This window comes from Podarcis filfolensis (assembly GCF_964270895.1).
Source record: "Podarcis filfolensis genome assembly, chromosome: 3".
Taxonomy (NCBI): domain Eukaryota; kingdom Metazoa; phylum Chordata; class Lepidosauria; order Squamata; family Lacertidae; genus Podarcis; species Podarcis filfolensis.
Window position 1 is genome coordinate 42,377,029 of NC_139606.1, and position 26,653 is coordinate 42,403,681.

At 42.2% G+C, this 26,653-nt stretch overlaps 1 protein-coding gene across 3 annotated transcripts in view; it reads left to right on the forward strand.

Annotated features, from left to right (window-relative positions):
* The first annotated feature begins 1,980 nt into the window (after positions 1-1,980).
* Positions 1,981-26,653, forward strand: part of CYB5R4 (cytochrome b5 reductase 4) — a 33,867-nt gene continuing 9,194 nt past the window's right edge. Inside the window, exons 1-9 of one of the 3 annotated variants that reach the window (XM_083608239.1) lie at positions 1,981-2,277; positions 4,735-4,888; positions 12,044-12,144; positions 12,746-12,830; positions 16,137-16,178; positions 23,390-23,444; positions 23,957-24,014; positions 24,931-25,024; positions 26,405-26,437. In XM_083608239.1, coding sequence (XP_083464365.1) covers positions 2,203-2,277; positions 4,735-4,888; positions 12,044-12,144; positions 12,746-12,830; positions 16,137-16,178; positions 23,390-23,444; positions 23,957-24,014; positions 24,931-25,024; positions 26,405-26,437 — 697 coding nt within the window. In that variant the 5' untranslated portion in view covers positions 1,981-2,202. The remainder of the gene's footprint in view (positions 2,278-4,734; positions 4,889-12,043; positions 12,145-12,745; positions 12,831-16,136; positions 16,179-23,389; positions 23,445-23,956; positions 24,015-24,930; positions 25,025-26,404; positions 26,438-26,653) is intronic. The other 2 variants (XM_083608241.1, XM_083608240.1) reach the window with 2 other exon arrangements.

Here is a 26,653-nt window from a genome sequence, read left to right on the forward strand (position 1 = left end):
AAATATTGTCATTCTGGAAGCTGCCCTTAGAAAATGAAAGAGGCAGCTCATTCTTAAATTATTCCATTCTTAAGTCAACAAAGGATCTAAGCCTGCAATACTACACTAACCTGGAAGTCCCACTGAACTCAGTGAGACCTACTTCTGAATAGACAAGTATAGGATTGCACTGTAGGGCTGTAATCCTATGTACATTTACTTGGATGGAGCTCCATCACCTTCAATAGTTGTGTAGAATAGAGAATTTCAGATGTACCTTGTTGTGCAAGGTGCACTCCCTGCTGAAATTTCCTATTCTGCACAACTATCAAAGATGGGGAAAACCCCGTCCTCTTCTGCATCTAGTTATCCTACCTGATATCATGCCTCACTGAATACAATGGGGCTTGCTTTTGAGTAAACATTGCCTTTTTTGATTACTGAAATCTCCATAAAGAGTTAAAACCAGACTCAACTGGAGTACAAAATGTATCTGACTTGATAAACTGGATTAACTCAATGCTGATTTACACTTCATAAACTCAAACAATGTTCCATGTGTGTGAAACTGGAACCACTCAGAATATACAGTAGTTCATATATAGAAATTGCTCCTATAGGGAAACAAAGTGAGATCCATCTGTAGGACATTGTATATGAAAATCGCACAAGCACATATACTGCTCTTGTGTGTTTGTAGTAAGCTGCATAGAATTTCAGCTTTAGTAATGGAAATCTTTCTCCTTTAAGTGAACTCTGAAGACATTTTTACTCAAGAACACTTCTTATTAGTTTATTTGTGTATCCTGATGTGTGAAAACAATTTTTTTAGTTAGGCTTTCTTTTTGTATTTTTTCACTTCGTTGTTATGATTGTTTTTATACATTATTGTGAGCTGCCTTGTAAGAAAGTTTCTCTGAAAAGTGGAATATAAATCTACAAAATAAATAGTGTGTTTACAGGCAGTAGTAACATGTTGTTGCATGGTATGATCTCCAAACACAGACACTTTCCAGATAAGAAAAGTGGGTTTTATTAAAAAGTCCTAAATCATTGGTGCACATAGATTTTCTAAAGAGCATAATATGTACTGAATTCTGAGCACTTTTCTACAGCATAAATTGCTTACTCATCCACTGAAGTAACTCCATTGACTTCGAAGGGACTGTTGTGGGCTAAACAGTTCAGAACTGTACTCTATCAAGTAGTGAGATCAACATGGGCATAGCATACATAGCAAACTTTGGTTCTGCACACACACACCCCAAAAAAATCCTGGCTATGCTCATGGAGATCCACAGTAACTGTATTCAGGCATTATGCCTTTATAGGCAATGCAAACGTGAGTAGGGTTGCTATACACGAGTAGAAGCCCTCATTAGAACTTCCTGCTTAATGCTGGAATGGGGGAGGGACGGGTGAGGTGGTGTAAGTCGTACTTTCCATTTCAACCTCACAACAACCCTGTGAGGTAGGTTAGGCTGAGAGATTAGGCAGGCGACCTTTACTGTACTGAATACTTTTTTGTTGAGGCAGGAATACCCAGGCATGCAAAACTGACGTCTATTTTAATACTTCGCATTACTATTATTAGTAATAATCATAGCTGGCAACTTTTCCCTTTTCTTATGAGGAATCCTATTCGGAATAAGGGAATTTCCCTTTAAAAAAGGGAAAAGTTGACAGCTATGGTAATAATAATAATAATAATAATAATAATAATAATACTAATACTTCGAATTATTATTGTTGTTATTATTATTGATGTTTTGGTTGTACGATCCTCTGCCGCCACTTGGAGCAAGCGCCACTCGAAAAGCAGGATGCGAGCATTTTAAAGGAACAAATCCCCGCGCAGCGAGTGCGCGAAACAAAACACAGCCAAGCGGTTAAAGCGGCAAGCTACGAGCGTCTCTGGACCACGTGGGCGGAAGATCCCGCCCCCGCCGTGGGTTTTTGCGGTGCCGCCGTCAGTCAACTCTGGTGGGTGGGGCCTAGGCACGCGCCCTCGTCGGTGGAGAGAGCTCCAACCACCCGCCCCGCCCCGGTACAACCTCACGCCTGCGCAGTACGGCCTTTTAAGTCCCCGCCTGCCTTTCAGCTACGCTACTGGCTGCTTCGGCGCCGGGCCGGACCCGGAAGCGGCTCTTTCCGTCCGCTTGCAGTTTCTGAAGAAGAGGAGGCGGCGGCGGCGGCTGGGGCGGCTGTCCTGCGGCCGGCAGGATGCTCAACGTCCCCTCTCAAGCTTTCCCTGCCCCAGGCTCCCAGCAGCGGGTGGCCGCGGGAGGGCGCAGCAAGGTGCGGCGGGAACTGGGGCCGGGGGGGACTGTGGTACTCCTTGCCACTGGGTCCCAGGGCAAGCTGGCGGTGTGAGAGGGGTCGCCTTGCGCATTGGCACCTGCAGAGGCGGAATGGGGGTTAACGCTTCATTTGCTCGTTGAGGGTAGAGATCTGGAACCCAGATGGGTGTTACAGGCGGAAACTCGGCAGGTGAAGCCTTTCCTGGCCCGGAGATGAAGGAAGTGAGAAAAGCTGTACCTGTTTGGTTTCTGTCTGTTGCGCAGCTCCTAAAGTTCTGCCCGGCGAGAGGATGGTGTCAGTCCTTAAGGGAATGAGGTTCAGAGGTGCTTTTAGGTTACGAGCAGTTCGTGCTGCCTTTCCTTGTGTTGTGTGTGTGTGTGTGTGTGTGTGTGTGTGTGTGTGTGTTTTGCAGGCAACACAGATGCATCTGGCTGTTTCCTCTTTTCTGAGGACCGTTGTGTAATTATGGGGCACGTAGTTTCTAAAAGAGAAGGGAGCTCCAGGGTTCAAGCTTGCTTTCAGAAAACGCTCATTATCCTGGAAGCCCTAATAGCTGCCGGGCGGTGTTTGACTTTTTTGTTCTTTAGGGCTGTGGAAAGACTATACAGTGGTACCTCAGGTTACATACGCTTCAGGTTACAGACTCCGCTAACCCAGAAATAGTCCTTCAGGTTAAGAACTTTGCTTCAGGATGAGAACAGAAATTGTGCTCTGGCAGCGCGGTGGCAGCAGGAGGCCCCATTAGCTAAAGTGGTGCTTCAGGTTAAGAACAGTTTCAGGTTAAGAACAGACCTCCGGAATGAATTAAGTACTTAACCTGAGGTACCACTGTAGATGCTTCTGTGCATCCTATTCTTTTCATGTGTTTGGGACTCAACTTAAGTCCAGTGTGGTGTTTGGTTAAAACTATAATAGTGGCAGGGTATGGGGAACATTTGCATAAAGGAAGATTTGTTTCGAAGTGTCTTCAAGCTGATTGCTGTTATTATGAAACTAGTGGGCTGTCTTGTGGTAGTATAAGGCTGAAGCCATGTGGCAACAGTGTTGGTATGTCAGCTGATTCCTGTTGAGTAATGTGATGGGCTGTGGAAATTTCAGAGTCCTCAACAAGTAGAGTCAATGAATTTTTCATGGTACAGCTCTTTTGCCGGCAGTGCTGCTTGAGCTTTAGAGAAGAATGTGCACTTTAAAAACCATGCAGCTGTTAAATATGACACAAATAACAGTAGTAATTGGAGTGAAGCTCTGCCCATATTCAAGATCTAAGGAGAAGTTTAATAGAAATTTAGAGTGACTAAAGATGCAGTAAAAGCAGGAACTGATGCAATGTTGTGTTCCTCATGCATACACAAGTTGCATGTTTTCCAGCATAAGTATCTCCCTATTATAGGGAGATAGAAATTCTGTTGGGGAAACAATAACCTCCCTCAAAATCCCCTATGTTACATGTTCTCAATTGCATTTAAAGCATAGTCTCCGTGACCAAGAGATTTGCTGTATGCTTGTCTTTCTAGTTTGTATATCTTCTCTCTCTCCTCCCACTGCCTGGCCCAATGTTGTCTCTGATTTAATTTCATATAGAAGTAAAGACCAAGCCTAAATTGTGCACTTAGAGCACTTAAATGCACAATGACTGCATTTATGTTATAAAATATTGGCTTATTAAGTAGTTACTTTACTCCTCCCTTCCCATGAGTGGTGAAATATGGCACAAAGCCACAGTTATGGTAACCGTAACTTCCCACTACATCAGAACCAGGAAACTATAGTTACTGGCTTACAGACAAGCCAGGATATGAAATTGTGATAAAAAAATTAATTCAAGAGCCTAGACCATTAGCTATAATGATGTTCGTGGGGCTTGGTTACATACATTTATTTTTATGCCACATTTCCATAGTTCAAGTCATGTTCAAGACAGCTAACAATATGAAAAAAAATCCCTAATTACGAACATAACAAAAATAGCCATAAATACTAACTAAAATATCAAAATTACACAACCAAGTTAAACAATTTCCACATAAATTATAAGATCTAAAATAAAGATACAGAAAGTGAATATTAATAACAGCAACACACACAGCCTGAAAAAACCTTAAACTATACCCCATTCCAAGAGTCTGTTCAGGGAAATGTGTTTGGATAGGAGAACTTGGCTGGAATAAATTGAACTTCCCTCCCCCTCCCCCAGTTTTTCTGATTATTAGATTACATATTCGTATTTACCACAGAAGCAGTCCTGCATGCTAACTTTCCTCACCATTGTCTGCTATGTCTCTGTTTGAAGGTTATTTTCTTCTGCTTTGCATAGCTTTGTCTTTGTGTGCCAGAATTAAATGAGGTTTTTTGCTGTTCACCATAAAGGCTGGCAAGAAACCAATCTACTTCTGCTTTTTGTTGCTAATTATTTAATAAACTTATCTTCCTCCACAAACTTATCTTCCTTTCTAGGTACCTTTGAAACCAGGCCGAAGTCTTATGGACTGGATTCGATTATCTAAAAGTGGGAAAGATCTAACTGGTCTAAAAGGAAGATTAATAGAGGTGACTGAAGAAGAGCTTGCTAAGCATAATAAGAGGACTGACTGTTGGATATGCATAAGAGGTAGGCTACTCTGTTGACATTTTTTATGAATGTGCTGTTGCTGTTGCTACTTATTTCCCCCCAAAGTTTTTATGCAATAATAATAATAATAATTTATTTATATCCTGCCCATCATAGCTGTCAAGCGTCCCTTATTTGGAGGGACAGTCCCTTATCCCAGCGCCATGTCCTGCTGCTGTCCCTTATTGATGGATGTCCCTTAAATTTCCCGGGTTTCAAAGGAAGCCTCTCCTCTCCCTCCCTCCCTGCCAGCCAGGGAGGAGGGAGGCTCCAACTGTTGCTTGGCTGCCTGGCCCGCCCCCCTCCAGCCTCCTCTCACCAGCCTCAGCTCCTGGGAGCCCCTCCCCGCCGGGACTGGCGGGAGCCTTGGGCCCTTCCACCACCATCCTCCTCGCGGCCGCCGAACTGAGCGTCTCTGCCTGGGGCCTCCCCTCTGCCCGTTGCCGCCGCTCCCGCTAGGCCGTACTGCGGCTGTGCCGCCGAAGGATCCGGATGAGATGGGCAGCCTGGCATGGCCTATGAATTGCTGAGGTGCCTTGAGAGGAGAGCGAGGGCAACCATAGAGAAAGCAGCTCAGAGAGAGGAGGAAGAGGTGGAGGCGGAGGCGCGGGCAGGTTTTCCAAGGGCTACAAGGGAAGGACCGCAAGCGCTTCTCCCATAGATTTGTAGTGGTAGACTAGCATAGATGGTCTGATCTGCGGGTTTGCTTCGGGCGCTATTTCCCCCCCCCCATTCCTCCCGCCCCACCTGATGGAATTGAGAGCTGCAGATGGAGCACGAGAGAAAAGATACAGAACTGCAGCAGCATCTTCGTAGCTTGGACTTCGTTTTGCGCGAAAAGTGGTTGCTGCCTGTAGTTATTTAATTGCAGTGTTTCATCAGCTGGTGTCTTGAGCAGCAGTCTCTGGAAACGAAGAGCTAAAAACCGGCACTGCTCTCCCAAATTATCTGGTCCCTTTTAACTTCGTATTTCAGCTAGTTGACTAAAATCCCTTATTTTGGCTGCTGGTCCCTTATTTTTAAGGCTGCTGGTCCCTTATTTTCAAATCTGTAACTTGACAGCTATGCTGCCCATCTGGCTGGGTTTCCCCAGCCACTCTTATATAGAGGAAAGAAATATAACAAAATAAATATGCGTAAGTGGTTTAAAAGTTTTATTAGAGCTTAGGTAATGAGATTAGTTAATAACAATGCTATTTAGCATTTAGATAGCAGCAAGTGAACACGTGTAACTGTATTGTCCAAAATTTTGCTTTGAGCATATTCTTTTTTATTTCTTACTCACTTTCCAAAGAGTTATCCTTGCCTTTCATTTACTGGAAATACACTGCAAATGTATATCCTTTGTCATAAGCAAAGTAGAAACAGATTTGTGGAATTCTCAATGGGGGTGCAGAGAGTGCTTTTGAAATTTAATGCCCACTAGGGGACGTGGGGGATGGATGCCCCATTAGTAAAGACAATAGACCAGAGGTTGTTGGACTGCAATTCCCTTTCTGCCAAAGCACCCAAGGCAGTTTACTATTTTAAAGCAATAAAACAAATACGTTATTTAAAATGAAGAGTCACAAATTCATTTCAGGCCAACTGTGAGCTGATGGTATGTGTTCTTCCTTTCCTGGGCTCCCTCAGGGTTGTCCAAGGGAAGGTGGGGCAGGATCTGCCGCAGCGGTTTTCTCAGACCATTGATCGTTCTGTCAGGAGCAGATGGTATGTGTGCTCCAGGGCCTAGGTTCTCTTTCTCCTATAACAGGTGGTCCAGCACACAACCCAAGGACTGCATGTGGCCCTCGAGGCCTCTTTTGGTGACTGTGGCAACATTTGATTACACCCTCCACAGCCCTCACACTGCCTTCTCAAAGTCAGGAGAGGAGGTGCTGGCCTTTGGGAAGGAGACATGGGGGCTCTGACCGGATTCTAGAGTCCTCCTGCCGCCTTCCCAAAGCCCAGTTAGCATTTTTCCAGCTGTGGGAGGGGCTCTAGGACTCTTCCAGAGCCTTATGCCTCCTTTCCAAAGTCTAGCACCTTGCTTAGCTGGCTTCAGGAAGGCAGCATGAAGGCTGGTGTGTGTGAATTTTTGGCCTTGCTCCCCCACACAACAAAGCAGTGTGCAGCTCGCAGGCTCCGTCTCAAAGTACTCTTGTGGCTCTCTTGATATGAAAAGTTGGACTGTCTGCCCTGTCTTATAAGAATCCTGAGATCAGCAGTCAAATGGACTTAATTCTGTTCAGGTTCAGGAAAAAAAGTTTTGGTTCAGTTTTGAGTCCTTGCTTTTTTATGCTAGAAACAGAGACAAACAGGATATGAACCACCAAACACCTGTTTTTCCTCAAATGGAAGAATGATATTTGGAGAGTGCCATAGCTCAATGGAAGAGCATTTGCTTTGCCTGCAGAACGTCCCAAGTTCATTTCCCCAGCATCTCTAGGTAGATCAGGGAGAGAACCTTGTCTGATAACCTGGAGAGTCATGGCCAATCAGTGTAGAGTCTGTAGACAATGCTGAGCTAGATGGACCCAGTGGACTGACTTGGTATAAGGCAGCTTCCTGTATTTCTCTGTAACATCATTTGACTCCCTGGACTGTTCTTTTCATTCCTGGTCGCGTCCTGACCAGTACACTAATAGGCTGAGAGCCAAATGACACACAGACTGTGCTTACAGAATGCTTCTTCGAGGTTTGTGGGACAAATTAATTGCCTTGCAGGAGAAAACCAAGGGCCAGCATTCTGCTTCTAGTAGAGACAGGCTTGATGCCTCTGAAAGTAGAGCTTTTGTACATGTTGACTCTACATTATATTTGTCATCATAGTGAATTGCTGTTGATAGAGCTATGGTCCATGAATTCAAGGTAATACACTGTTAGATTTCTCTGGAAGACTTAACACTATACGCGTTCCCTTGTACTAACCTCTACTTTTCTTCCAGTGTGTTTTTCCCCTTGTTGGCCTTGGACTTGACAAACAGAGTCTGGCAAACATTGTAAACATCTTTGTTCCATTTTCACTGTTTATTTTTGTGCTCTTGAATGCTGCTTTTCATTTTAAAAAATACCTCCAGGTGGAGTATATTGCTGGCATTGGCCAGCTTGGAACTCATTCCTCTCTCAGCTGTAGTTTTAATGCTCCGGAAAATATGAAACATTTATCTATAGTAGATTGTATTTTGCCAAGCTGCACAGATGTAATGCATGGTAATAGCTATAATTGCTTTGTGCTTTAGGAAAGCATTAAATGCAAAGGCAAAATTGCTTGTTGTAGGTCTTGGTTAAAACATGAATAAGGAATCTAATATACCAGAATAATCCCTGAGTTGCCTGGCTATGAAGAGTACCATTAATTACAGTAATATATGTATTTACACAGACCTGTTAAATGCCACTGTACAACTGACATGCTCCCCCCCCCCCAAAAAAAGTCTTAAAATCTTGTTGAAACAAAATAAAAAAAAAATTAAATTTTTTTAAAAAAATCATTCCAGTAGCGTAGCACCTTAGAGACCAACTAAGTTAGTTATTGGTATCAGCTTATACCAATAACTAACTTAGTTGGAAGGAATTTATTTTATTTTATTTTATTTATTTTATTTTGTTTCGAATATGCCAGACCAACACGGCTACCTATCTGTAATTAAAATCTTGTTCAAGTGATAGTGGGAAGCACACCTTATATAAATTTGTATGTATTGACTTGCTGGCATCACCTACATTTTCTGTGGGTCGCATGATTTGAGAAAGAAAAGCACTTCCATGCATTATGAACAAATTTGGATCCTTCCTATGACATCAGCTACATTGTGATAGCCTTAAAATGGCACTCACACCATTCTGAGTGGTGAAATACCCGCTTCTGATTTTTTATCAGTGATGTTATAAATTCACCTGTCTGCCCAGGACACTCTGCAAAGATACCTATCAACAAAAAAGTGACTGAATCTGCTTTCAGAGTTAACATACCTTTTCTGATATGCAGTGCTCAGCACTTTACACTAGATGGCATTCTGAGTGCATATTGGATGAAAGGCTTTGTTATGTGACATCTGTATTGAGCTAAGATGTTTGGACAAGTGGTCCATGAATCCCTAAAGCATTATTCTCTGTATCTTGGCACGGGGACATTCCCAGGGGAACTGAAGGAGGCAGTGGTGCGTCCCCTCTTAAAGAAAACATCATTAGATCCTTTAGATCTATCCAATTACCGCCCGGTTTAGAATCTTCCGTTCCTGGGTAAGGTGATTGAGAGAGCGGTTGCTGAACAGCTTGGTGGGTTTCTGGGTGAAACATTGGCTCTGGATCCATTCCAGTCTGGCTTCCGCGCTGGACATGGGACCGAGACGGCTCTGGTTGCCCTAACAGATGATCTTTGTAGACAGCTGGATCGAGGCGGGTCGGGGCTGCTGATTCTTCTAGATCTGTCAGCAGCTTTCGACATGGTCGATCACAAACTCCTGGACCACCGCCTTGCCGACGTGGGGATCCAGGGCACAGTCCTTCAATGGCTGCGCTCGTTTCTCTCTGGTCGGGGACAGAGGGTGGCGCTTGGGGGGATTTGTCATCGCGCCACTCCTTGGTGTGTGGAGTACCTCAGGGTGCGATACTATCCCCGATGCTTTTCAACATCTTTATGCGCCCCCTCGCCCAGCTTGTCCAGAGTTTTGGGCTGGGTTGCCATCAGTATGCCGATGACACCCAACTCTATGTGTTGATGGATGGCCATCCTGACTCGGCCCCAGACACACTGACCAGATGTTTGGAAGCTGTGGCTAGATGGTTACGTGGGAGCCGGTTGAAGCTAAATCCTTCGAAGACAGAGGTCCTGTGGCTGGGACGGGACGATATGGGATTGGGGGGCAACTCCCATCTCTTGCGGGGGTGCAATTAGTGCCAGCACCGTCCGTTAAGAGTTTGGGTGTAATCTTCAACACCTCCCTTTCCATGGAGGCACAGATTGCAGCGATAACAAAGGCGGCATTTTTCCATCTCCGCCAAGCTAAGCAGTTGGCTCCTTACCTCTCTCGCCCTTACCTAGCCACTGTGATCCACGCGACGGTCACCTCCAGACTGGATTATTGTAACTCGCTCTATGTGGGGCTGCCCTTGAGACTGACCCAGAAACTCCAGCGGGTGCAGAATGCTGCAGCGAGACTCCTTACGGGGTCTTCGCTGCGAGATCACATTCACCCGGTGCTATACCAGCTGCACTGGCTCCCAGTGGAGTACAGGATCAGGTTTAAGGTGCTGGTTTTAACCTTTAAAGCCCTATACGGCCTAGGACCCTCGTACCTACGGGACCGCCTCTCCTGGTATGCCCCACAGAGAAACTTACGGTCTTCAAATAAAAACATCTTGAAGGTCCCAGGCCACAGAGAGGTTAGGCTGGCCTCAACTAGAGCCAGGGCTTTCTCGGCTGCGGCTCCAATCTGGTGGAACGCTCTGTCACAAGAGACTAGGGCCCTGCGGGACCTGACATCTTTCCGCAGGGCCTGCAAGACAGAGCTGTTCCACCAGGCCTTTGGCCAGGGCACAGCCTGACTCCCTCCCTCGGCAATCTTCGCGGCGCTCTGTCCCAATGGTTGCCAGTGGCTTGATTTGAATTAATTTTATAATGAATGATTTTAGAGTGTTGTTTGTGCTGTACTTTTGTACTGTTTTATTGTTGTTAGCCGCCCTGAGCCCGGCTTCGGCTGGGGAGGGCGGGATATAAATAAAATTTTTTATTATTACTATTATTATCTTGTGCTACTGCTAAATAGACAGTGTTATACACACACAGTCTTGGGGCATTTTTGAAACCTAGTGGATTTGTTGTAGCTCTCTAGCTTTGCAAGTTTGCAAGTCTGTAATGAGAGAGAACCCCACAGTTCTGATTAACCCATTTATCAGCAAATACTTTTCTTAGAGTGGATCCCTTGTCTATGTTGTAAACAAAAACTGCTCCCTTTCCCTTATGGGGTCCACAAGAGCCCTTATAGAGTCCTTTGTAGGTTCTCCATCAGTAGGAGAAAATAACAGAGGCCAACCAGAGAATCTTGAGAAGCAAAGCAGCTAGTAAGCCTGATCTTTATTAAAGCTGTTGCAACAGGGTGCTCCCCCCACATGCAGGAGAGAGGAGGACGACCCAGGACAAAGGTGTGCAAGCCCTTATATAGACTTTTGAACTGCCCACCCTGTAGCTCAAAACCACAACTCCATACACCATACATACATCACAGAAGGGGTGTAGCCCAAGACCACTACCCCAAATACATCATACATACATCAGAGAAGGGACGGTCTATAACAGAAATCTGAGTGAGTTGTTTTTATCCTGTCTGCCAGGTTACCTGATTGGATTACCTGGGCATCCTGGCCACTCTTTTGTTATAATAACTACTCAGTCCCTGAATCCAGGTCACAGGCTCACCCCATTCATATCTTAAATGTGCCCTTGAGACAGGATTTGTGAGCAAAGAGACAATGGGGAGGCTCCCCTTTTCCTTTCACCTTGCAGAGAAATATTTGAGGTCATTTGGGAGAGACAAAATGGTTTCTGGACTTTGTTCTGTGGGGTTTCAGACATGTGGTTTATACATTTATTAATATATATATATATATATATATATATATATATATGACCTTAAAATTCTTATAACATCTACAATCGTAGAACAGTTTACAGCACTGGATATAATATTTTACCTGTGATCATTCCGATTCAGTAGTTGGTTGCAAAAGTAAATATATGTATTTTCCTGGTTCCTTGCATGTTGCAGTGCATGCACAGAGCTCTTCCCAATGTGACTACATCTCCATTGATTAGGGGAAAGGGTAACCATGCACATAGGAAAGGGATGTATGCTTGGATCTACCACTTCCTCTGAAGCAAGGATAGATGTGACTCTGGATTCTGGACTCTCACATGTGCTTTAATATTGTGCCTTAGGTTTACCTAGCATGGCATTCCTGTCTTTTTGTGAATATAACCACTTTCATTGTACAATTTCCTGTTTCAGTGTTGCCAAAATAATAAAGGAGCAATGCAGATAGATAGATAGATAGATAGATAGATAGATGATAGATAGATAGATGATAGATAGATTTTTAATATATTTTTTTTCATAGAGGGCATGCTGCATGTTTTAATTGGATTTTAAAGAATTCTTTTTACGAAAATTGTAGGTCTCGTGTATAATATCACACCGTATATGGAATATCACCCTGGTGGCGAAGATGAGTTGATGAAAGCAGCAGGAGCTGATGGCACAGAGCTATTTGATCAGGTAAAAAGACTACAGGTCATATTCAGTTCATCAAAACTTAATCCGAAAGCTGCACACTATAAAGTATTCTGCTGCCTGAAGAAGACACTATTGTGTAATTTACTATATTTTAAAATGAATTGTGTATAATGTGTGTATCGTGATAAACAACAACTTTTTGATGTTTTGAGTTGTAAGATGTGTTATTTTGAAGTATTTTTGAAGTATTTGGCCAGGTGAGAGGAAAGGAAAGAGAGTCCACTCCAAAAATAAACTGAAAATTCATTTATATAATGCACTTGTTGAGCAATTGGGTACAACTTCAGCAAGGTGCCCTCTTAAATAGCTAAATCAGAAGCTTAAGTGCTACTCCATGTGTTAGTTGCATTGTTCCTATTTTGAGTTTACATTTCTTAAAAATGAAAAGCATATTATGCCACTTTAGTACCTCTGTCTCCATGGTGGATCAGGACCTACCTCTGCTTCTGTTTGTTTTCATTCAGAAGTTCTATGTAACAAGTTTTCATTATTTTTTTTACTATACCTTTACAGTTGCTTAAGAGCAAGTGTTTTTATAAGTGCCCGAATCCTCTAAAATAGTCCTGGTTTCTTCTACATGCAGGTTCATCGCTGGGTTAATTATGAATCGATGCTGAAAGAGTGTATGGTTGGAAGACTGGCACTCAAACCTTTTGCTGCTTTGAAAGGTATACACTGTGTGTGTGTGTGTGTGTGTGTGTGTGTGTGTGTTTAATAATAATTTGTTTAATAAGTTTTTTTAAAAAAACCTAGGTGCAATACTAATCCCATGTATGTTGGAGTAAGGTTCATTGACACATTCCATACCAAAATCAATTTCCCTTGCTAGTGTAACTTGACAGAGAGACGTAGCCAATTCTGGCTTCCTCTGTGATATCTGAATTTTCAAACACATTGCTGCATTACACTTTACAGTGTATGTGCACACCTAAATTGTCTTTTGTTGAGGCCCTTAGCATTGACCACTTAAGCACCTGAGTTTGGATGCAATGATAATCCATAGGCAAATTAGTGCGCTCATGATCTGCCTGTTATTAAAGACCCATTCATTTAACTGAGGCTTGCTTATGATAAGTAGCGTTTGTTAGATTGAATTCTTGGATGTGCAAAACTAGTTCATTGTGTTACCTCTGCAGAGCCATGGTTCCCTTCCCTCAATACATACTCCTGAGTAGCACAGTTTTGTTAAAATTTATTTTTAATGCTTGCCAAGTGTTGGTTCAGCTTTAAAAGGCAATGTTCTAGCTTCTTGTTTTAATTTGCTTGCTGTGTCAACACAACAGAGAGCTCAGGAGACTGGGTTTTATTGTTGCTATGTAGCTGACACTGTGAGTTATAGTAAGATGCTGCTGTGTATAAACGTAACCAAGAGTAGTCTTCTAGTTGAGCAGAATCTGTAGAATCCAGATTGGCTAAGGCATCTTTTAAGTACAAGAACAGGGTTTTAAAACAAATGGTCTTGGTGCAGGTTTATAACTTTTATGTGATTAAAATAGCATTAAAGAATTGGGCATCCTAGGCAATTTTGAGGTTGTGAATGATCATGATCTCCCGCCTCCCATAAGCTCTGCTAGCTTTTGCTCTACGTCTTCTGTTCGCTCCAGGGTAGTAGCTTCTTCATGACTTCTTGCTGACTTGTGTGATGCTGTAAGCTTGTTTTCTTCCTCTAATTTCTGTTGCACACTCTATAATGATATTGAACTCCTGGATTCAGCGAGGAAATGGAGGCTGTTTAGAATGTCTTATAAAGGAGAACTACGAAAATTTCCTTTTCAGTGTAATAGACATAGATCAATATCCTTTCATTTTATTTGGCACTTTTAAATTATACTGAGTATCACCTTCCAATACAGCCTTTCAAAAGTCAGCTTCATATACAAAGCTAAATTAATAGTTACAGTATTTCTTCTACTTAAGATAGTTCATTGTACAGTAATTTAGCTGTTTGTCTTTCCTAGCTCTAAGAACAAACACTAACAACGACAGGGAGCAATAATCTTAAGGGGGAAATTTTGGATACAATCTCCAGAGGGCCTTCATTAGGCAATCTCTGGGGCTTACATATGCATCCCATGGGACTTGTGGTGCTTCTTGAAAAAATGAGAGCCTGCCACTCACCACTGCTTTTGAAATCCATTAAAAATATTAAAAAGCAGAGGTGGTCTATGTGGCAGAGATGATCGCAATTTGAAAAAACAAACAAACACCAAAAAACCCACAAGTCTAAAGCAGAGTTAGAGACTCGAGCGAGCTGTGTTTGTGGCCATAGTTTGCTGTTTGTTGGCATTTTTGGTACACTTACATTTAGAGTGAAGACTATCTGAATTATTTGAGGACAAAGTAGCAGTTAAACAGTTCATTTATCCCCAGTTGTTGGGACCTGATACTATATTTGAAAAGTATCTATTTTTTTTCCTTTATGGAAAAAATAACATGTAAATAAATGTGCTGTAGCCAAAGTTTAAAGAGTAGGACAAAGTATCCCAAGCTTTCAGTATTCCATATAGAGATCATTCCATTCCTAAAAATGACTGCTGATAAGACATCAGCTCTATACAAAGTACTATACATTTTCAAAGGCCCGACTTAGGAATGACAACATTAAAATGCGCTGTTAGTTACAGAAATGGTTGTAAACTTTAGTCTAGTGTTTCCTGCAGTTTGCTTGCAGGTGAAAGGGGCAAAGATGACTTGTCCAGAGTAGTAGTAGTAGTAGTAGTAGTAGTAGTAGTAATAATAATAATAATAATAATAATAATAATAATAATAATTTTTATTTATACCCCGCCTTCCCCAGCCAAGGCCGGGCTAACAAGCAATAATAAAAACAAGTTGAATGAATACAACTTAAAAACAAAATTAAAATACAACATTAAAATATTGAAACATTAAAATATTAAAATGTAGCCTCATCGCAGGAGGAGAAAGGAAAAGAAAAAAGAAAGAGGGGGAGGGAATCAAATTGGCTCCAAGCCAAAGGCCAGGCAGAACAACTCTGTCTTACAGGCCCTGCGGAAAGAAATCAGATCCTGCAGGGCCCTGGTCTCATGAGGCAGACCATTCCACCAGGCCGGAGCCAGAGTTGAAAAGGCCCTGGCTCTGGTTGAAGCTAATCTAACTTCCTTAGGGCCTGGGACCACTAGGGTGTTGTTATTTATGGACCTTGAGGCTCTCCGTGGGGCATACCGGGAGAGGTGGTGCAGTAAGTATGAGGGTCCTAGGCCATGAGTACTGCCACTGAGAGGGTTATAATGCATTCCATTTGAAGCAGCACTGGTGCAGCAAGTCCTAGGGCTGGTGCACATAAATGGGTGCTAAATGAAATGTGCTTTAAGCTGCTTCTTGCAGCAAGTGCTGCCATGTGGCAAACAGTGGCTTGCCATAGCAGCTGGGTGGCTTTTATTCACACTACCACAAACATTGCACAATGGCATGCAGGGGGAAAAAATCATTCTAGTCTCTACACATAAATGATGTAGCATAATGAGGCAGTTCCATGTGGTTTTCATAGAGATTGTTTCATTATCCGAAAATATAGCAGATAGTTGTGTCATTAGCAGTACAGCATCCTACATGTTGGGAGCATAATGCTAAACATGGTTTGCAGCATTTCTAAGAAATCCAGTTTTCAATTTGTCAGTTTTATATGTTATGCAGTTAATGTATCCAGACTGGGGAAACCGTGGCTTTAAATATATAATTCCTAAGGTTCTACTAACTTTTTCATCATATATGCTAGTAGCCCATCAAATAATTGCCTTTATTTACAGTTGGATATATTCTTCTCTTCAGTTTACTGATCTTTATTCTTTTGCATGCTTTATTTTTCTTCTCTTCAGCTTTGATGAGCCTTCTTTATTTTTCCTCAGTTTTTTTGTTTCGTTTTGTTTTGCCCAGAATGATTGCATATTGTAGCATAACTTGTGGGAGTTTTTTGCTCTCATGATCACAGCATTCTTCTTGCATACTTGCAGAATCTTGCCCCATTGTATCTGAAGAAAACAGAATCTTAAATGGTAAGTATTTGTGCAAACAGTTTCGCATGCATTTTAAAAACAACAACACAGAAACATACAAATCAGAGACATGCAGATCACTGGTGGAACTTCATATAGATATCTTTTTCTGACTAAGCGAAGGACCATCCCACTTTCACTCCAACAACTCTCTATCTAAGTTGCCTGTACTGTCATGTGGTACTGTCAGAAATAATATGGCACAGCAGAAAATGAAGTAGAGAAGATGGAGCATTGGGCTACTTTAGAAGACAGCTGTAGGGGAAGAAAAATGCTCCTCGGATCTGTTGCCAATAATAGTTCAGGAGTTTTTGTTGTTGGAAAACTTGCAGGAGCTTGATGAAATCTCTGTTCCTGTGTGCCCTGATTAACAGCACAGGTCTTGAGTTCTTCTTGCTTTCTGCTTTCATATTATTGTCTTATATTGAAGCCTGCTCAAAGATGGTGGCAGGAGTTTCGGGAAGAACAAGTTGGAGCAAATTGCTATGCATATATGTGGTGCTTAGACATCGGGTCAAATTTTTCATAGTGTTGAAGAAATTGTGTTTACAGAAGTCTTTCGGCTGAGTTGAGATGTTACATGAAACCATAGTGCTCAAGCATTGGGCTAATGCATTTGCTCTTCCAGCGTCATGAGGTGCGTATTAGAAGCTTTAATTTCAGTTTTCAACTAATTGTAGCGTGTTATGTCTGAATTCAAAATGTTGTTAGCCTTTCCTATGGCTTAGACCAGGCATCCCCAAACTCGGCCCTCCAGGTGTTTTGAGACTACAGTTCTGTCAGGGAACTGCCATCGGAACTAGAGGAGGAGGCGAGGCTCCACAGCGATGCTGGAGAGGGGCCAAGCAGGGAGAGAGGCAGGTCTCCGGCTGGGGAAGAAAATCAGCGCAACACCAGGGATAGAGGGGGGTCGATGGGGGAAGCAGAGAGGAGGCTCCAGGACTCTTCGCAGGAGACCAGCGAGGAGAGCACAGGTCCTCCGCTGCCCACACCCACCCTGCGCAGAAGACTTCCGCGCAGGGGAAGTAGGCGGCGACTTGGCGTCAAAGAACTTCTTTGCTGGAAGAGGTTCAAGAAACGCCCACTGACGGATTCTGCTAGCGACTGAACAGCCACAGAGTGGATGGCTGTCCAGACAGAAACAGTTTAACCAGGCAACCTAGCCCAGAGCGGCGCTAACTTACGCACGAGCAACCCCTAAAGCCATTACAAGTTCCCATCATCCCTGACCACTGGTCCTGTTAGCTAGGGATGATGGGAGTTGTAGTCCCAAAACATCTGGAGGGCCGAGTTTGCCTATGCCTGGTTTAAACCATACTTAAGACTAATCACTGTTTCTCAGAGAATGGACATAGCAACAGACTGCTGTTATTTGGAAACAGAAACACAAGCTTCTAATCTCCTTGTGGTTGCACCAGAGGAAGAGAGTGGAGAGGAAACACACAACACCTACCCATTGCTTCTTGCTACAGTCTTGCTTCTTGATCTAGATTTGACACATACCAAACAATTTAAAAGATGATTCTGAAGAGATGATGAAAAAGTTTCTGTGTTTCTAATGCTGTCGCTTATGTCCTAATCAGAAGTCGGCTACTTAACTGAGCAGTGAGTTTGTTAACTGAAACTAGAATTTAGATTTCTTTATTCTTTAAGTCTGTTTTTAGGTTTGCTTCCTGCAGGGTTGACTGCTGCTAACAAAAGGATGTCTGCAGTTTTGATCAAAATACATTTCAGAAGCAAAATTCGAGATGAAGTTTTCCCACTCTCCCACCCCAGTGAGGCTCTACAGTGCTAGCCCTGCCACAATTCATGTCACTTCTTGTTGTTAAGAGTAAAATGCTTCTTCCAAAATACGGATTCTAGTTTTTAAGAGTATTGTGGAGAAGAATTAAAAAGGCGGTAAACTGGTTCTTCTCTCCCTCTCTTACTCCCCACCCCTTCCTGTATCAGCATAATGCTGATCATATAAAGCGATCCACTGAGCTATAGTAAGGAATAACAGCTTATTGTATCTGCTGAGAATAAGGAGGAAAGGCTGTTAAATTGTTGCTTTGGAGAAATACCTGTAGAACATATAGACCAGGAATTATATTTGGCTAAAAAATAATAACATATTATCATTAGCTATCATGGAGTAACACATTTGTTTTTTGTTTGAAAGGGTTAATGGGTGACTGAGCTGAATAAGTCACCATCAAAGTCTGCTTCAATAATATGCTTCATTAGCCGATAAATATATCTGAACAATACTAGAGTCACTGTACTGGACATGTAAAAATGGACTGAATCAGAAATTCATTGCAAATAAGCGTGGGCAGATATGAAGAGCAGCAAAACAACACTGAGTCATCTACCTTGTGTAAATAAGCCCTCTGACTCAACTCCCCCTCATCTGTCTTTCTTTATAAAGATAATCTACCATGCCTTCACCTAAAAAGCAGGTATATTCTCTGCTTGTAATTTATGAATAGAACAGGAACAAAACAATAATCAAAAAGCCTGCCATGAAACCAATTTTCTGTTGCCACCGTTCGTTGAGTTCATTAGCATAGTGGCAGAACCGGAGAAGAATTGGTATGCAGAGAAATACACAAGGGCCAAATCTTTCCCTGTATATTGCATTAGACTTAGAACCATTTTTTATCATGGGACTTTGGGAAAATCAGTTTTCCCCAGGCTGTGCTCTCCATCTGTGAAAGCGAAATGTTGAGAATTTGCCTTGTGAGGGTGGATGTAAGAAATAATCTAATATTGCAACACTAAAGGGCAGTGTAAGTTTATGATGAAACTGGGGGGAAAGCTTTATTGTGATAGGAAGCTTATCAAGCATAATATTCTGTGTTGTATATACTGTACAGTGGAACCTCTGGTTACGCACTTAATTCATTCTGGAGCTCTGTTCTTAACCTGAAACCGTTCTTAACCTGAGGTACCACTTTAGCTAATGGCGTGATTTCTGTTCTCATCCTGAGGTAAAGTTCTTAACCAAAGGTACTCCTTCCACATTAGTGGAGTCTGTAACCCAAAGTGTTTGTAACCCGAAGTGTTCGAGGTACCACTGTATTGAGATGTAAAAGTAGAGGGCCAAGGCAGTTGCGCCAATGGGGTCTGAATATGTGACCATGTCATGGACTGGCTGGAGGCAGAGGAGTGGTGGGAGGCACTAGCTAGAGAACCCTCCAGGGAACCCCCGGGGGAAGAAGGTTGAGAGCCAGGCGGTTGGTGGTGGGGTGACGATTAGTGGTCAGAAGAAGGAAGAGCAGTCGGAGGCAAAAGAGGTAACAGGGTTTAGTGAGCAGGAAGAGGCGCTGTCAGAGAGCGGTTCAAGCTCTGTAGGAGAAGTGGAGCTGGAAAAGAGGGTGACCAAGAGGCAGCGATGGGGCAAGCTGGTGAAAATCCAAGGAGTCTCCCCCTCCTGCTGCAACCTGCTGCCCTCTCTCCTGGTCTCCCAGAGCCCATTTCTCCTAGAGAAATGAAAAGGGAAGAGCAGAAAGTGGTTGTATGCAGATGCAGTCTGCGACTGCTTCGGAAAGACCATGGAGAGGAGGAGCTTTTTAGGGCGGGGGGAAGGCGGGGACCTTCAGTGGGGCAAGACCTACTTGTGTAGCTAACTAATACATCCGGTCAGCCCAAGGATTTGCACTTGGACAACAGAACTTTCTCCCTTGTCCCCCTGCACATGCCCTATGCCCTCCCCAAATCTGCTCTGGTGGGTGGGATGTTGCACTATAGGAAATCCTTGTGCCGACAGGACACGTTAGTTGGATGCCACCTATTCTCTTCTTTTTCCAGATAAGTGGGAAAAGGCTTGGGCAAAATGCTTGATCGTACCTTGGCTTATTAAGCGGAAATAATATCTTTCAAATGCAATTAGAATGTGGTCACACAGTACTTTCCCCCCTGTGCTATAGCAGACAGTTGATATTTTCACTGAGTTTTCTATTGTGTCCCATGTTTCCTGTGTTGAATCTAGTTTAGACTTTAATATAAAGGTCACTTGCAGCATTTAAGAAGTTGGGAAATAAATTGTCAAGGCTTGAAAATTCAGTCTTGCTGCATTAAACTGAATTGTTTTTGTTGTTGTTAACTTTAAGATAGTCTGTGAATTTCCAGTAGTGACAGTTTCAGTATATGTGGTCCCCGTAAGCAATATGATATTCCTGAACTCTTAGAACACTATAACATGTAAATATAGGAGAAAAAATGAATGAAGGAATTACTAAAAATCTACAGCAACCCTGTAACATAGTTATAGTATAATAGTATAATTCTAAATATATTTTCTGTAGGCAAGCAGGAAAAGATCAATTTTAATCAATAAAAGAAATGCTAAGCATTGTTTACAGAGAGTTTCTAAAGGGCATTCTAAAAATCTCTTCCCCTGGGAAGTCGTCATAGTGTATTATTGACAATTCATTAAGAGGGCAGATTTTGTTTTTCTGTTGTGTTTCTATAGATATAGCAAACTTTGATTCTACTTATTTTGGGTCATAGGTCTTGAATAATACCGAGTTTCCTCATCCTGAAGAGATGGTTAATGGAAAATATTCCAGTTTTAACCATTTAATATTTTATTATAGTTATTGGTAAGGTTTAGAAACTGCTACCACATAGTGGAACAGGTATACTTTCACTGTTTGAAATCATCAGCAGTATTCCAGTTCCTTCCTTCCTTCCTTCCTTCCTTCCTTCCTTCCTTCCTTCCTTCCTTCCTTCTTTCTGGTATTGGCTTTGTTTGACTCATTTTCTGTTCAGACTTGTATTAGACACCTGGGAACCTTAAGGTCAGCATTCTTGAATGACATTTCCGTTACCAAGTGAAGGACATCTTTTCAAATAACAAGAGCTATATTTAGATGGTAGAATTTAGACAGAATGCCTAGTGGTATTGGGGTGTGTGGATTTTCATCTGGCTATCTGGATCCTTTATCCTCACCTTTTAATGGTATTTGACTTAAATCCTACAAGTCCATTCTGTTCACAGAAGCGTGTTCCATCTAGTGGTAGCTTCCACTAGCAGATTCTCATCAGTTTCCCCTCCTCCCTGAAATGCCCCATGTCTCCCCAACTCACACATTTTTTGAGAGTTTCCCAACCTTTTGGAAAAGATTTCCTTGGGAAATCTGAGAAGACCCATGAAAAGCAACAGGACATTGACATAAATTTATGTCTATGGACTTTGTGTGACTTTCTTTGGATTTGAGTTACTAGTTGCCTCTGTTCTTTTGTTGGTTCTCATAACATTGCAAAACTCTTATGGCTGGGAATATTACTGTCTCTTGCACTATATAACTATGTGCAGTGGATCCAGCATTCATTTTGATCCTTTACACTGGGAGTGGTGAACCCTACAACCTATGAGTTGGATCTGACTTGCCAAGCCTTTAAATGTGGCCCACTTTCCCTCATGAAGCTGACTTCCACCAAGAGTAGAAGACTGCTGTGCTTTGGATGGAAATAGTCCTTTCTCTGAGCTGGAAATCTCTCCCATCTTCATGCTGGGCTAAGTGGAGATGGGGAAGTTGCAGTTTGTGGATGATGCATGCCTGGATTAACAATTTATATGTGTGTGTTTTGAAACAAGAGTTTGTGGTGAGTAAAGTGCCTGCATGCAACAGCAGTTGCACATTCAGAGACCACTTTGGTCATAGTCAGGCATGTGTCCCTCATGGTTTTCCATTTTTGAATTGCAGTCATTGGACTGGGGGGGGAGTTATCCACCCCCTACTTCCAAATAAAGTTTCATCAAAGTACGGATTACTCAAGTTATATGCATACTCTTCCGCTGCAGTGTCTTGTGTGGATGAAGGGGAAAGTAGCGCTCTCCTAAATGGTGACTGGGGCAGGCCCAAAGGCAGCAGGCATTCTGGAAGGGAGGTGAGATGCTTGTAAAACAAGCTGCTGGCTATGGGGTGAAGCTGAGTGCTTTGCGTGACACTTTCCCCCACACCCACACCACCAAAAAACAGACTTAAAGGCTGTTTTCACATTACTCTGAATTGTACTTAGTTGAGAGCTGTCTAGATTCGTTTTGCTTTCACATGCAGCAGACTCAAGGCAGGGCCCTTGTGTGATCAGATGGATAATGGCTCTAATTATGTGGTATAATCAGCGCTGCATACCGCTTTAGATACTTTAAAATATGAAGCAGTATATAAATATTCTTAAACAAATGAATTTGAAGCAAACAGCGGGAACACATCCAAATGCTGTTCTGCAGAATTTGACGTTGCGAAAGTTGCTCTTGAGCAATGTCATGTTCAGGCTATGTTCAAAGGTGTGTGCAGCTGCTAGCAGCTGTGGGACTCTTCCACAGTCTTATATGGTAGCTGGTTTCTTTGTGTTTTTGATACGAGTAGTGTATGTTTGTGTGTGTGTGCGTGTGCGCTGTATTTACTAAATTTTAAAATTTCACCACACTAGCATGTTAGGCATCCTGACAGAAACCTCATCTGAGCTCAAAACAAATGAATTAAAACCAGGGTCCCATCTGTTACGCTTTGCTCTTTGACAAGTGATACGTGGTTGCCTTTTCCCCCTCCCTTCTCTTGGATTGGGGTGTTTCTGTGCCTCAGACAATTTAAACTTGTGGAGGCATGAACCATGTATCCTGAACTTGAGTGCTTCCAGGTACCTAAGGACAATCAACTCTGAACTGAACGTTCTGAACTAATTTCAGCAAGTGCCTGATATGTCGCAGGTAGACAGTGTTCTTTATTTGAAAAAGTTATTATTACTATGTTTTTATATTGCCCTTTGTCCAAGAAGCTCAGATCAAAATGCATGTTCTCCTCATATATTATTGTAACCTACTGAGAGGTAGGTTGGGCTGATACATAACTCATGCTAATAAAATGGAATGAAACTAAGGTTATATCTGCATACTTGGGGGTGGATGCAGATTATGCCTTCTATAAACTCCTTCCACTTTCTAAAGGGACCGACCAGTGAAGGCTGCCACTGTAGAAGGAGGAAGGGAAGCAGTTATTGTCTGCTCTCCCCAGGCCCCCCCCCCCATCACGTCCTCCGGCTTTGCAGGGGTCAGTGAAAATATCCTTTGCCATTCCTCCACAGGAGCAGACCATGAGTGGAGTTCTGCCCATGGGAACCATGGATCTATGTCGATTGGTTTACCTAATGAATAACATTTGCTTTTTAGGTCCCTATATATGTATGTCATTTCTCTCTCTCTCTCTTTTTCTTTTTTGCAGGTCTGTTTTCTAAAAAGAAAGTCCCGGATAATTATTCCAAAGAAGTAGTTCCCAGGTACTATTCTAAGACAGCATTATCATTTTTATAAAACCTTTGTAAAGCTCTATTTTACATAAGCTTCAGTAACAACTAGCAGCTCTTAGGTGGCCCCTCTAGACAGTTCCATGAAATAGCTGCAGTACGGTGACCGTTGTTACACTATTTAATGGCATGAATAACAATTCAGTAATTTCTAGGGGGCTGGGATTCTTGGTACATTTCCCACTCCACCACTTGGTGGAGTGGGAAATGGGCAGCTAAATTCTACTACAGTAATTTCAAATTATAAACAAAACAAAGTAACTCAACGTTTGTTCTATGTGATGGTGCCTTTCAGATTAAAGTAAACTAAGTTAATATCAATCTTTTGGTGCGACTGCCAGAGTTTTGCTCACAAGCTTCGTTAGTTAGTGGAATGTTTTCAAGTGCTTTTAGGCATATTTCTTCAGCAAACAAATGAAGACGGAGGCAGATATATACATGCATTGTTTCAAAAAGATTAATAGGTTTTTTTCCTAATATTTCAGTTATGATTGGTTCCAGACAGATGGTTCCATCACCGTGGTCATATACACTAAACAAAAGGTAGAGAATTGCTTTTTACATTAAAGAATTTTGAAAACTGCATACTTGTTTTTCCACTATATCATTTAGTAGCTCCATTTGTATCCAACCTTTGCCCCAAATAGCTCAAAGCAACGTACTTGTTCTCCCCCCACATTTCATCCTCATAACAACCCTGTGAGGTAGGATAGACTGAGAAATAGTGACTAGATCAAGGCCACCCTGTACGTTTTGTGGCTAGCTGGGAATTTGAACTCAGTTCACCTTGGCTTTGCTCCTCCAGCTCCCTCACTAACAGCTGTCCAGAGTTGTTTCTTGCTTCTCCATATGCTTGAAACTGCCTCCAAGAACACCTCTGTGGTCTCACTTGCCACTGCGGTGTAGTGGTTAAGAGCAGTAGACTCGTAATCTGGGGAACGGGTTTCACGTCTCCGCTCCTCCACATGCAGCTGCTGGGTGACCTTGGGCTAGTCACACTTCTCTGAAGTCTCTCAGCCCCACTCACCTCACAGAGTGTTTGTTGTGGGGGAGGAAGGGAAAGGAGAATGTTAGCCGCTTTGAGACTACTTCAGGTAGTGATAAAGCGGGATATCAAATCCAAATACCCCGTCGTCTCCTCCTCCTCCTCCTCCTCCTCCTCCTTCTTCTTCTTCTTCTCCTCCTCCTCCTCCTCCTCCTCCCTCTGCCCTCCTTCTGTACCAAAACCAAGCTTAAGTATGTGGAAGTGAAGTGCCTTCTTCATCCATTTACCCTCACCTCCTCCTTCCTGTCTTCTTTCTTGGCTCCTCTTGATAGGTTCAGATTGAAAACTCTCCACTGTAGAGAACTCTTGTTACTTTGTAAAGTGCTGTGCACATTGATGGTGCACTATTATAATAAAAAACACTTCAATTTTAACAACCACTTTGAAAAACCTTCATTTTCCTTCCTCTGTAAGGATATGAACAGTGAATTGGTGATAGCTGATCTTCAAGAACGTAAACTGAGAGGAGAGCTGATTGTGAAAGACTACTCGTATCTTTTACATCTCGGTAAGGACTTTACTGGCAAATTCTTTATTGTAGAGGTGTGCATGTAATTATATACATGTAATGTATGCACATATACACTCATACAAAAATGCAGTTCAGCTGCATTAAAATCCCACAGTGATAAGAGTGGAATGTGTACTGTACTCAAGCCATGGTATCCCAGGAATGCTTTGTACTTGGTAGGCAAAGCCAGAGGTCAGGGTTGATGGGAGTTGTAGTCCAACAATGCCTGGAGAGCACAGGGAAAGGCTGGTATGCCATATTTAGGGGAACAATATCTCTATGTTAAGGCTAGACTCCAAAGATGTGAAATATGTTGCGTTCAGTTGGAGTTTCATTCCTGCATGCAGTTGTTCTGTTCCTTAAGAGTAGCTAGTGTTCATTTTTAAAATCATCTTTCCTCTCCAGCGGAAAGTGAAGAGAAAATTCAAGTGATAGACTTTGGGCACCATTAAAGGGCACCATTAAATTGTCAGATATTGAACTTAGTAAAACAGAGCGACTGAGTGCAAGTGTAGGATGCTCCATCTAGCTCAGAATCGTCTCTACTGAGTGATAGGGGCTTTCCAAGCTTTCCAGCAGGAGCTTTCCCCAGCTTCTACTGGAAATGTTGGAGACACTGTGCATGTAATGCACACTTTTTAAAATTGAGCTTTGAGCTTTCCTCTTAATAGAATGAAGCTCCAGCTGTGTGCGCACACCAGATACGTGGATCTTAGATTTATGACTAGTTTTATCATTTTATGATAGTTTTATGATAGTTTTATGACTAGTCTCCATTTGTAAAAGTTTTAGTTTTGTTTTAAATGTATCTGCTGTTTTTCTGTTTTTAATTTATGTGTAAATCACCCTGAGACAGTGGTTTATAAGGTGATTAGTAAACCAGTTGCAATATGAAGCTCAGTTGAAGTATAACAGCAAGCAATAATTTGGCACTACATGAAAACAGCCTTTAGTTCGAATGCACAATTCCTCCTTCCTTCTGGTGCTGCAGTTTCTTCCCTCACTTCCTGTTTGCCACCAAACCAAAAGATGCTGTTGTGTATTTCCAATTCTGGTTTCAAAGAAAACTATGCTTAGTGCAAAGGGAGGGAATTGCCTCCTGGCAAGGAAAGGGGGAGAAGGGAGCATGCACTTCCAAGACTTGAATATGTACTGTCAAGCAATGCCTATATATTAATTCAATGGAACTTTGTGGTATAGCTAATTATTTGGGTTTTCCATTGTAGAGCACCTCATAACTTTATTTAAATGATGAAATCCAAAGCTCTAAAGCGTTGCATTTTCCTGACACCTGTACATTTAATGGTTATTGCTACTCATAATAATTGATGTAGACACTTGATTTTTATTAAATCAAAATATATACTTCTGTTTTAGAACTGAGTTATGCAGTTCATGAGGATATGATAGGTAAGCAAGTACATCCTCTTACAGTCAAAACATTTGTGCTTTTTTTGCTCTGACTTGTTAGTATATTCAGTATCTGACTACTTTTTTCAGTAATATTACTACTAGTGCTGTCTCCAAAATCTTCCATCATGCAAGAAATGTAACATATTTCTTGTTTTTCTATGTATTTATTGTGCTGTATATTAAGTACAGGTAACTCTCAACTTGCGCACATTT